We start from the raw sequence: 12,688 nt of genomic DNA on the forward strand, positions 1-12,688 counted from the left end.
ATGTTGTAGCCCAGCCCAGTACCTAGAACGGTACTGACACAGAAAAGTTGATCTTCTTTAATTGGTATATGAATTAATCCTACTTTCATCATAGCCAGTGTATTAACAGTAAAAAATTATATATCTTCTCCATTTGTAAAACTGCCTGTCATAAGATTATACTAATAACATGAGATGGAAAATGTGAAAGCTAAGTGGACTCTTTAGAAGAAAGGTGATATGTCAGGATGCAATGAGTTTCTATTATTTAGCTTGGTAAGAGCCTCTGAGTTAAAGTTACTATAAATATACAAAGCTTGCCAATTTTCACAGACCAGAATTTAAAAAAATACTTTACATCAAAAACATATCATATCAAAAACAATGTAATCTTCATTTTAAGATACAGAAGTTCCCCACATTGCTTTCTGATACAAATAGAAGAATCCAAATTTGGATGTCACACTTCTGAAAGACCGTTTAGTGCAAAACATGTGCTTGCTGTTCTCACTGAAAAAAATCAAAAAACAGTTCTTTGAATAATAAAAACAGGTAAACTTTGTCAGAACTGGAGGTACTGAAAATTCAACTTTGTGGCTGATAAGCCTAAGTGTTCTCAAAATTATCTATTTTTCACTTATTAGAAAAATCCAACAGCCAAAAATTCTTGTTTTCAAAGAAGGAAATATGAAATTTCTGTTTTAATTGTGTAAAATATATAAAGCCTAAAATTGACCATCTTAACCATTTTTAAGTGTATAGTTCAGTGGCATTAAGTACATTCACATTGTTGTGCAACCGTCACCACCATCCATCTTCAGAATTTTTCATCTTTCCAAACTGAAACTCTGTATCCATTAAACAATAAGTCCCCATTCCTCTTCCTTCATCCCCTGGCAACCACCATCTTACCTTCTGTCTCTATGAATTTTACTATTTTAGGTGCTTCATATAAGTGAAATTTTACATTTCTCCTTTTGTGTCTGACTTACTACACTTTGGACATCTCCAAGGTTCATCCATGTTGTAGCATGGGTCAGAATTTCCTTCCTTTTTAAGGCTGAAGAGTATTCCTTTGTATGTATAGGTCACATTTTGTTTATTAATTCATCATTCCATGGATGTTTGGGTTGTTTCTACCTTTTGGTTGTTGTGAATAATGCAGCTATGGGCACTGGTGTATAAATATCTGTTTGAGTACCTGCTTTCATTTTTTTTGGCTATATACACAGAAGTAGAATTGCTGGATCATATGGTAATTTTATGTTTAATTTTTTGAGGAACCACCATATTGCTTCCAAAGTACGAAATCTCCTTTTAAATAAGATTTATTTTTTTCACAGTCTGGATTTCTAGCATACTGCCACTGGAGGCCACTGTGGGTGACCGAAGCACGTTTAAAAGATATGCCAATTAATAACACATTCTGAAGAGCAGAACAAAGATACTTCAGGGTTGAGTCCTAGTATTTGTTCATATCACTGTTCATTAATTTATCATGATACCAATTATTAATTTAATCTCATCATTTGCATTTTATAATGTTTTGCAGTTTTCAAAGACTTCTGCATATATTTACAACTTAACAATTGTTCTATAGTATAAGGAGGGCAGGTAATTTATAGTTCATGGAACCCAAGAAGGCCATGAATGAGTTGCCCCAACAAGGTAGCAAGGCCAGTCTACAACCCAGACTTAAAACTCTCAGTCTATCTATCAAATGTGATGTTATATTTTAGTTTTATACTTAATATTATGTTATACTGATATTATATTATATATTATATTTAACTTAATATTAAATATTTTACTCCAAATTTTTATCGACCAACTCAAGACATGGCTCTCATTTTCCCCCTACGTTTCTTGGCACATTGAACAACACAATGAACTCTATTAATGTTTATGGAAATGAACTAGAAGAGTCAAGTCCCATTTGGATATGGGTTCCAGATGGGGTTATTAGTTTCTGCCTAAAATTATATCAGAATTATATGTTACTGATGCTACCAACAAATAGAAATCTACCAAATAGTAACTACCCTGCGCTATGTGAATAGAAGTAGATATTTTTACACATAGCCACTTGTCTTCTTTAAAGTTTTCACATTTGTATTCCAAACAGAAGCCTCTTCATAAAATGACAGGATTTTCTCACATTCGTTGACTAAACATAACTGAGGGAAAAGTTCTAAGTAAAGCAAGCGACTAAGAGCCAGAAATTCTAATTCACATAGCCACTTAAAAAGGGAAGAAAGTATTTGGAAGGAAATTTGAGAGACTACTTATTCCAAGCTCAGTAACTCAAGAGCAAACACAAACCGCCCCTGTGAGATGAACTGTAATTTAAAATTTTAATTTTGAAGAATGTACAGAGAAGAAAATCTCTATGCCCTCTTCTAGGAAAGCATTAGAGTTACCCTGACTGACAGGAAAATCTATTATAAATACCTCGGTGTCTAATGATGTTCTCAGCTCGCTCCCTCTCATCACTGTCCCAGTGGAAATGGAGAACAGATGCTCACCTCTTTCGTCCGACAATCCTGCAAGTACTTGGGCTGAAGACAGATATCAAGCCCCCAGCATGCAGCATGGAGTTTAGCACAATATGGTGCCCTTCCTAAAATGGTTGTGCAAGTGGGCTGGACAGAATCAGGTCACCTTTGGAAATGGGCTTTCTCAGTGCTTAAGACTATCTGAGGAATTATTTTATATGTTACACCTTGTTCTTTAGTATATTGAATAGTGAATCCATATACTTGATCTCCTTCCCTAAATTCAGACTTTATCTTAAACACTTATACTTCCTGGGCATGTTAGACATTATTTTGGTAAAAACCAATCTTTACTGTAATGTTTTGTGCACTTTTGTATCTTTGGTGCTTAGTACGCTGCCTGGCACATAGAAGGCAAGCAAAAAATACATGGTGGAATGCTGAAGGACTGTTCAGTTCTGAAGGCTGGAATTGATGCCAAGGTTGGCAAACACTCATAATTAAGTGAAGACATCTGCTCTGCGCTGGAAGTATTCAGGACACCATAAGCATTCATTTCAATATCTTCTTTTCCCGAATCATTTATTAAAATGTCAAATAAAATAATTTGTACTTTAACATTTATTTACCTTTCCTTGGCTTTCCTTTGAATGATGGTGCTCAGAATGAGAGAAACAAACACAAAAGAAATTGCAAAAGAAGTAGAAGCAGGTGCTTTGGAAACTTATGAAATTCCTTAGAGCGCTGAGTGTGATGTGCAGCTCTGGGCTTGCATCCTGACTCTGCCACTTACTACCTGGGTGATCTTGGGCAAACTATGTTATCTCTCTCAGCATCAGTTTTCTCATCTATTCAACAGAGATATTTCAGGGGAGACTTATGTGAATCAAATAACTGACACTTCCTGACATTAAATAAGTGTTTAATAAATGGAGGTTAATATCACTAGCAATTGAATAATTAAAAGTGATATTTTAGTCTCTTGATCCAAATCAATTTAATTAATGTACTAATTTTTTAAAGTATAACAGGACAAGGATTTTTTTGAAAGAGGAAATATTAAATTAAATAATGTAAAGAACGAATTTGGGTTTTATTCTTAGAAACAGAAGAGGCTGGATTTAAGAGCTCCAAGCCTCCCCTAGACAGAATTGGTAGTGACATCTACTACACTCTGACAGTCCTCTTCTCACACCTATGGGACAGCAGAGCTAACATGTCTTATTTATCCTTATGTAGAAAATTTATAGGACTTTGTGAGTGTTAGATCTGGAGGACAAAGGAGAATGAGGACCCTAGGATGAATTCCAGGTTTCTGGCTTGGGCAAATGGATGATGGCACACCTATAGCATACCAGATTCTGTACTGGTTGGTGGGGATATAGAGGTAAATAAGACATGGTGGGTAGTTCTGTCCCATAGGTAGGAAAAAACCGCTGTTAGAGTACACGCAATAACCAATTCTGTCTGGATGAATATTGAAAGGCTTCACAGAGGCGATAACACTTGAGCTGGGTAGGGAACTGAAGAAGCAAGAAAGGTAGCTGCTCTAAGGTTGGAGGAAAAGGAGTTGGAAAAGAGTTCCTTCCTGATGCTCTTTATTTTCTTGGAGATGGAGGAGGCTAAATAACTTGTTGAAATGGAGGTGGGCAGGAATGGGTGAGCAATCTGGACATAAGTGGTAAAGATGTAAATAAAGTAACCACTATAAGGGAAGAGGAGGGAATTGTCTAGGAAAAAGAAAAAGGACTGCTAAGCAGTGATGAGGCAGACTCTAAATGTCCTTGAAAGCACAGATCTGAAGTGTATCAGTCAGTAAGGCCAATGTAATCGTCTCCAGCAGCCCGTGGCATTCCTGGGGCAGGGCTATGAAAAATCAAGACACACGCACCCCACTGTTCATTGCAGCACTATTTACAATAGCCAAGGCATGGTATCAGCCTAAATGTCCATTGACAGATGAATGGATAAAGAAGATGTGGTACATATATACAATGGAATATTACTCAGCCATAAAAAAGAATGAAATAATGCCATTTGCAGCAACATGGATGGATCTAGAGACTATCATACTAAGTGAAGTAAGTCAGAGAAAGACAAATATCATATGATATCATTTATATGTGAAATCTAAAAAAAATGATACAAATGAACTTATTTACAAAACAGAAATTGACTCGCAGACATAGAAAACAAACTTATGGTTACCAAAGGAGAAAGAGGGGGGAGGGAGGAATAAATTAGGAGTTTGGGATTAAAAGATACACACTATCATATATAAAATAAACAACAAGGACCTACTATATAGCACAGGGAACTATATTCACTGTCTCATAATAACTTATAATGGAAATGAATCTGAAAAAGAATATGTATACACACACACATATACATGAATCACTTCATTGTACACCTGAAACTAACACAACATTAGAAATCAACTATACTTCAATTAAAAAAAACCAAATCAATGGTTGGATTACAGGTGTGCTTACCTAACATTACCTGACAGGTGTGCTTACCTAACTAGATTACATTATAAAAGAAACCAAAGTAGGCTCCTTCCTTGCCAGCAGAGGGATTTAGTGATCTTTACTACCCAGCTTCATAGGAATACAGATAGAATATGGGGCTTTTGTGCCGACTCACCATTTTGCATTTTCTCTGCTAACACTTGAGCCAGTGCCTGAGTGGCCAGTGGTGCTGTCTGTCGCCTCTTCAGTCCAGAGAAGCTGACTTGGGTCTAAGGCAGGGATGGGCAGGTCGGCTCCGTTGCTGACCAGGACGACAGGAGCGTCTGAGGCAACAATGCTCTGCTCCTCCAGAGGGGGAGGAGGGGTGGGGGGAGGAGGTGCTGGAGCCACAGCGGGCGGAGGGGCTGCGGACTTGGGTTTGCCTGCGGTCTGCTCCTCGGTGCCGGGGGCAGTCTGCTCGGGTTTGAGACTCGCCACCCTGGTCTCCGAAGGCTCTCCTTTAAGGTCAGATATGCCAGAAGTGGTTGCATCTGAGGGCGGTCGAGACGTTGGCTGCTTGCCAGTTTTTTTCTTGCCCTTTGTGATTCCTACCATCCCTGTTTTGCTAGAAACTGTCTCCTTTGAAGCTTTAGGACGAGATGAGGTGGAGGAAGTAGATGGTGAAGCTGTTGCTTTGGAGCCAGTTGTTTTTCTTGAATGAGAGGAACCAGCTAAAGTAGAGAGATTTTGCATTAAGCGTCAAAGAAGAGAACACTTTTTAAATAAACTAACCCAGTTGCAATCATCAATGACCATGTTCCCTTTAAACTTTACAAATCTGTCTGAATAAATGCATAAAGGGAAACAGGCTAATGATAATAATGGTCTTGTTTTCTGCCCCCTCCTTGCCTCCAACCGAGGAGCAGTGATGCTTGAGGCCAAACCCTGAGGGACAAGCGTCCTCTGTCCACTCCCCCCTCCAGTCTTTAGCTGAGCCAGCCGAAGGGAAATCCTCACCTCCTTGCCCTGTGGGTCACCTGAAAAAGTCCCTGTATGCTCCAAAGAAGGGACATTACAGCGTGTAGAGGGCAGACACGAGCAGCTGTCTGGGTATAGTACAAGGTTACACCCATCACAAACTGTACATGTTCTATGATGCCTTTCTGGGAATGGAGTGGCCCACATTCAGAAGATGCTGGAGTATACACCACCAGCTCCTTTCTGGCCGAAAGCAAATTTACTCATCTTAACTGCTGAAAGAGCAAACTCCAAACTAGCTCTCCCCAGTGGCTGTAGAGAAGCTTGCCACCCTGCCCCATCTACCCAACTGCAGTGATAACGGGGCAGAGGGAAAACCCATGGTCACATATGAAGGACAAGTCTCCTTCAAAACATCAAGAGGCAGAAAAACGTCTTTGTTTTTTTTTGTTTTTTTTTTTACAAAAAATGTGTAAATGGGTAGTGTTTGAATAATCTGAAGGGAAAGAGTATCATTTTCAGAGCTTCTAAAACTGCTTATGTTCCTAGAGGGCCTTCATCAGAGGATGGCCATGGCCATGGCCTGCTTCTGGACAGGACTGCCTTCAACCAAACCATTTTCAGGAAAAAAAAAAAAAAGTTAACTCTCCTTTTCTTTTTGTCATCCCAGGAAATACATTTAAACTCCTATGACCTTCATGATCTATACATTTCTCCTAATTGCTTTTTCTGTTACAATGTTGTATATTCCCTCTTTTTCCTGAGGGGTCAAACTATCTTCCACAGAAGAATTAGAAAAATCTTGTTAGTAATGTGGAGCCGATCCACACTGCATACAGATGTTATTCATTGTAACTTACCTCTGGTTATAACTTTATTGAAGTCAGCTGGGAGGGTCAGGAGAGGAAGAACAGATAAAGGAATAGACAGTGAGGTGTACGACTTCACTAACTCTGATCTACTGAAAAAAGGTAGTCTCACTTGGTGACAAAGATGCAGGCTTCAAACAAGTCTCTATGGCTTGGGGGCTTTATTATTTTAGATATCCGTAATTATGAGAATTCCCCTCCCCCATATCAGGGCCTGTCAATGTTTCTTTGAAATAAACAATCTTCATTTGCTTATAGGACAAACGTATTAAGCATACTCCTACAATCTAAGTCCATTCCAAATTTACCTTTCACAACCAAGATGCTAAGGACTTGCTGTCTAAACATGTTCAGTTATTTCTTGGGGAAACTGAACAGAATCTTTTCCACACATCAATTCTAATAATTTTTTCTTGTAGAAAAGTCTTTTTGTTTTTCTAACAGCAAAGTTAACTTCAGCCTTGCTTAAGGAAAGAGACAATTTTTTAGGCCTAGAGTGCAAATTCAAGCCATGTTACTATATTTCTCTTTTAAGTGTCATCTAAAATGAGGATTTTGCTGAAATGTTGCTTAAGTTGCCTTGAATTATAGCCATGGCTAAAAAAGAAATGCCACCTCTCCTCAGTTAAATACTTTTGTTGTTAACACAGGGTGTAACGAGAAAGAAAAAAAATATGAGATGTTACTTCACTAGCGAAGCAGGCGAATGTGGCAACCTGCTGTCTGGTGATCTGGAGGTCTACACTAACTTAGTAACAGAGGAAGAATCTGAACCAATAAATTTTTTTAAGAGATTAAATGTCTGACTGAAAATCAGGAGTGACATTTGAAGTAACTTTTCCAGAAGGTCAACTTTATTCAAATAAAACAAAGTTACCATGTAGAAAGTTCTAAATGGTTACAAATGGAATATGAGTGGGATTCTGAAGGAGTCACTATTTGATAAAAAAAGATCCTTGCACGCTGGGCTTGTTGGTGGACTTCAAGGCAACTCCTGTTTCTCTGTGATACCCTGAGAACAGCTACCTTCTTCACACTAAGCGCCAGCTGGGCCTCTTTTAATACAATGGATAACACGACTGTACTTTCCTCTAAGGAACATCATAAGTCTATAAAAAATCTTCAAGTAAAATATCTGGAAATAACTCCAAATCCCTCATGAAAGCTGTCACCTGCCCTGGTGTTAATCACCAGCTTTCTTCTGAGAGAAGTTAGAGAGAGGACAAGCCGAGTCAACCGTGACCTGCTGCCACACGGGGCGTGCGGAAGTGGGTCTTCACTCCCAAGGACAGGGTGAGAGTTTGGGGCTTTACTTCAGGAAGTAAATTGGCACCTGCCTCACTTCAAGCACTGCTCCTGAGGTGTGCTAGGTAGTCTGGGAAACACACACAGACACCAACGAGAACAGACACTGATGTGTGATGGAAGCTGGTCCCTGAGAAAATGGCCTGTAGGCACTGTTGGCAAAGCATTCTGAGATTTTCATTTTAGAGCTTATTAGAAGAGACCCAGACACACAAGGTCAAAGGTGGTAGACAGGAACACCAGGACAGAGACATCTATTTGCATTCTGAGTTCTGTCATGCTGTCACCTAAGCCACTCTCTGAATCTGAGCATTATGGGTATAAATTATAAGGGGGAAAGATTAATACCAAGGCATATCCTGGTAGCTGGTTTTGAGAAAGTTGCTGCTGATTTTAAGGAAAATAAGGTTTGCTATAACACAGGAGAATTTGTATGCATGTGTTAATGGGAAAAAGATGCTCAGCATGTGTATTTGGAATAATATCCTTTTAAAGGTTGGATGACAGGAGAGGCTTCTTTATTCCACTTCACTAGAATGGGGGCTCCACTTTGCATTAAGCATATCTGATGTGAAAGGAAAGCTGGACACACATGACATGAAGTGATGTAATCACCCAAACATCCCCCGGTGATTTGCAGTCACAGCTTGTAATCGCTCCACTAGATGCTTTCCCTTGTAACACACTGAAGTCTATGAGGTTGGGAAGGGGGCACTGAGCATGTAACTTCCAACTCTGCTGAGCAGTTGTGACTCCAGTAGAGAGTGGTGGCATGCAGCACTGAGTGATATGAACCCTTTGTCATTGGTCAGTAGAGAGATGACTATAAGGTTTAAGACATTAAGACCCAGCAAATATGTCAAAGATGTAAGCAACATGTTTTTATGTGCAAACTTAAGATACTTTGAAAGAAAACCCAAGCCAAAGAGCCACCCATAAACTCAAATAGGCAGGCCAGCTGATGTCTAAATAACGTCAGATCACATCATCGCTATTCATCAGGCAGACTACTCCCTGTATCCTTCTACTGGGTTTTGTGCAGATAGTGGATATGCAGGATGAAAGACGTCTATTCACCCTAAACCTAACGAGGTGAATGGATCAAGTGGTTGACTTTTCTTTGGTAGAGACAGCAACAAAGGAATCTCCTGGGCATTCTCTGTGTCAAAGCTGAATCCACTGGTGTTACAACCTAAGACAGCAGACACCAAAAAGGCCATCATTCCTAGAAGAAGAAATCAGCCCCACCCCAGAGCCAAGCACCCTAGACTCAACCCCACAGAGGGCATACTCACCAGCCTCTCGGGTTGCATTTCGGCTTGTTGGCTTGGGTGGAGGGACGGGGGCCTGCTTACCAGGAGCCTTGGTAATTTTTTTAATAGGAGGCACTTCGTCACCCTTGGGGCTGGCCCCAGCAGCGGCCCCTTTTGGAGGCACAGGTGTTTTTTTGGGCTTAGATTTGGGTTTAGGCTTAGGAAGAGCTGGAGGAGGCGGAGCAGGAGCTGCCGGTGTTTCAGAGTGGTTTTCAGTGTTCTCTACAAATGAGAAAGTGAACAGAAGCAGACTGATACGGACACACACCATACACACCATATAAACAGGAGGAGCAAGACACAGTGCAACAGTGATACAAACATGCAGCTGCTTGGCCCCTGGGAACCAGTGGGGTTCTGCACCAGAGAGAGTGAAGGTTGGGGTAAAGAAGATCAAAGGCTAAAAGCCAAACTAGGGTGTGCTCTCCAGGTCCAAAAATCACTCCTGTGATAAAATAAGACTGCACAAGTGACTGTGATGAAGTTAAGTTCAGGGTGAGCATAAATGTCCACCACCAGGGGCTGACACCAACCTTGAACCGGTGGTTGCTGGACGATGATGTGGGCGTGAGTGCTAAATTTTTAACCAAACGGAAGGACTCCAAGAGCGGCAGATCAGCGCATTACACACACCGCCACAGGGTGAGGCTGACAGCACAGCAATGGCTGGACTCAGAGTTACCCTTCACTGAGGGACTTTCTCAGGAGAACTCAAGCCCCATCAACCTGAACGGGATCTGTGCTCCGTCTCTGTCTCATAGTGGTCAAAAATCAATAATTTTCTAAGCTAAGGGAGACTCTCTAGAATCTGGTACAGGAAGCACAATGCACTGAAGAATAAACTATTTTCTATTATTAAAATTTTCTCAAGTTCTCCCAGGGCACTAGGGCAGCTTCCTGTTTTACAATAACTTCCTCTGACCTTTTCAAACCGTGTCACAACTGTAGGTACTGGAGGGTGCAGAAACCAAAAAAAATATCAAATTTGTTTTGTAGTGTACACGCAAGTAATGAGTTTAAAAAGATAAACGTTAAAATTCATTTAAAAAAATCATACCTAAGAACAGAAGCCTCACACAAGATTTTGCATAACTAGAGTAGTATTAGTTTCTCATTTTAAAAAGTGGGGATGCTGAACGTTCATCCACGTATTCACATCCTTATCTTTTCTAATTGTGACTAGTTAAAATTAAAATACACTTTGGGTCCGAAGAGCTAAGCAGCATTTCAAAATGGAACACAACAAAAAGTGTAAGACAGCGTTAAGACAAGACTGAGCCTTTACTGAATATGTTCTTCTATTATCCAATGACCAAGAAAGGATTTTAATATTGGAATGCATCACATTTTACTATTTCTTTTGTTTCATTTCTCATCCCAGTGAGTGTGAAGTGAGGACTCCTCCCCGTTTTTTTACATCTCCATCATTCTACATGTATAACTACCATAAAAATGATTGAAATTTCAGTATGTAATGAATAAAACTTTTCTTTTACCTTCCCTCAGTCATGCAACCCACCCCAGTCACTGCAGCCCAAACGGACTCCTGAACTTGACTGTACTCATTATCTGAGCTACTTAGTCAACATTTATCAGAGGCTACTTGGTATGTTTGCCTTTCTGTTTATATATCTTGTCTCTTCAACTAAGCTGCTTAGCATCTATAATACAGAAGTGGCGCTCCTAACCCACCAGGTCTGAACCACAAGGCCACTATACCGCAAGAGTCAGAGTTGAGAACAATACAAGTTGACAGTCACTGAGAACATTTTATTTTAATGTAAAACATACAAATGTACATTTGCTAGTCTTTCGACTTAGGTTAGAGGCCTGTTCTTTAAGTACATCTTTGTACCTTTAGCCCCTGGCATAATGGAGATCCACCAATAACACCATCCGTGGTGAGAGCCAGTCACAGGGATCTGCACCATTTGGTATCTTAATTCTCTCTCCTGCTACGAAGCCTCACATCTCTTATCCTCTGCCTTCATGGCATATTACTGAGGGATCTTTTTTTCTGTCTGCCTAAGGTTTTTAAATTCTAAAGTTATATCCCAAAGAATCCAGCTTCTGAGTTTGGGAAGGAGATGGTTCACTCTATGACAGCTGGAAATGACAATTCCTACTGGGTTGAGAATGTACACACTACACGCAAACTTCTGGCTACTCTTGGAGAAGCATGGTCCACTCCTCCCTCCTCTGTAAATTCTATCAATTATCTGTGTGTGTTTGCCATATGGCCATTGTTTATATTTACTCTGCAGTGATTCCTAACGGGTGTGTGTGTGTGTGTATGTGTGTATGCGTGCGCGAGCACACGCACGCAAACAGTATACTTTTCTGACTAAATTATAAACTGCATTTGTCTGAAATTTTATATTTCATCAAGCAAGATGCTCTAAACATTATGTCTATTCAGTGAATGTGACTGATCAGCTGGTAGTTATTAACACAAACACACACACACACACACACACACACATCCGTGGGAAGTGAACTCTTGTATCTGGGAGATAATGAATAACGTCAAGAGGTATTTTTTACTCTTAGCATACGATCTGAAGAAAAGACATAAACTGATGGTGTAGAGGAGTATTACCTTTTCAAGAGGAGGTTAAGAAAGGGCTGCCCATGCACTCTGGCTTGATGAGGATACTACATCTCATAACAATGGTCTGGAGGTGAGCTAATGACTACACTTCCAAATGTGCCTCCTTCCACCACATGGAGAGTCGAGTCCAACAACACTTAGAGCAAATCTGAGAACTGCAGGCGGCCTTCACTTTGCCTAGAATGCACTTGCCCCCATTCCTCTCCTTCGTCTGACTGCATCCTTCTCATCTCCTCCAGGTCTCAGTTTGGAAATATCTTCCTCTAAGACCCAATGTTGGTCCCACTTGCAAGCTCCCTGGTTTGCTGTCCTCGGGCCTCCCAGAGCACTTTGCGTCTTGTATTACAATTGCCTGTGTACATGCTGGTCTCCACATAGGTCACGATCTGCTTGAAGGCAAAGGCCGTTTCTTATGCACAGTGTGCTCTTTCCCTGGCCCCCGTGGCTGACCTTCATGCTCACGTGGGGGACAAATGCAGGTAAGATACTTGTTACTTCATGGAAAGCCCTCTACAATGACTCAACAGAAATAATATCAGATACTTTTCAGATTTCTCATATTTAATACCAAGCTATATTTAACAGATTGCACATCAGTTTTTCTGCTGCTTATATATTTATTGATAAGGAATAATGGGAGACTAAGAGGCCCGAAGGCCTTCAGGAAAAAGTTCCCAGTGTTAGG

At 40.3% G+C, this 12,688-nt stretch overlaps 1 protein-coding gene across 4 annotated transcripts in view; it reads right to left on the reverse strand.

The window, feature by feature from the left end:
• Positions 1–12,688, reverse strand: part of PHACTR2 (phosphatase and actin regulator 2) — a 196,752-nt gene that overhangs the window by 41,392 nt on the left and 142,672 nt on the right. For 3 of the 4 annotated variants that reach the window (XM_059941077.1, XM_059941075.1, XM_059941076.1), the window contains exon 5: positions 5,124–5,658. In XM_059941077.1, the coding sequence (XP_059797060.1) occupies positions 5,124–5,658 (535 nt within the window). Of the gene's footprint in view, positions 1–5,123; positions 5,659–9,374; positions 9,615–12,688 lie in introns of all 4 variants that reach the window. The other variant, XM_059941079.1, reaches the window with a different exon arrangement.

Source organism: Balaenoptera ricei, chromosome 12 (assembly GCF_028023285.1).
Source record: "Balaenoptera ricei isolate mBalRic1 chromosome 12, mBalRic1.hap2, whole genome shotgun sequence".
NCBI classification, from domain to species: domain Eukaryota; kingdom Metazoa; phylum Chordata; class Mammalia; order Artiodactyla; family Balaenopteridae; genus Balaenoptera; species Balaenoptera ricei.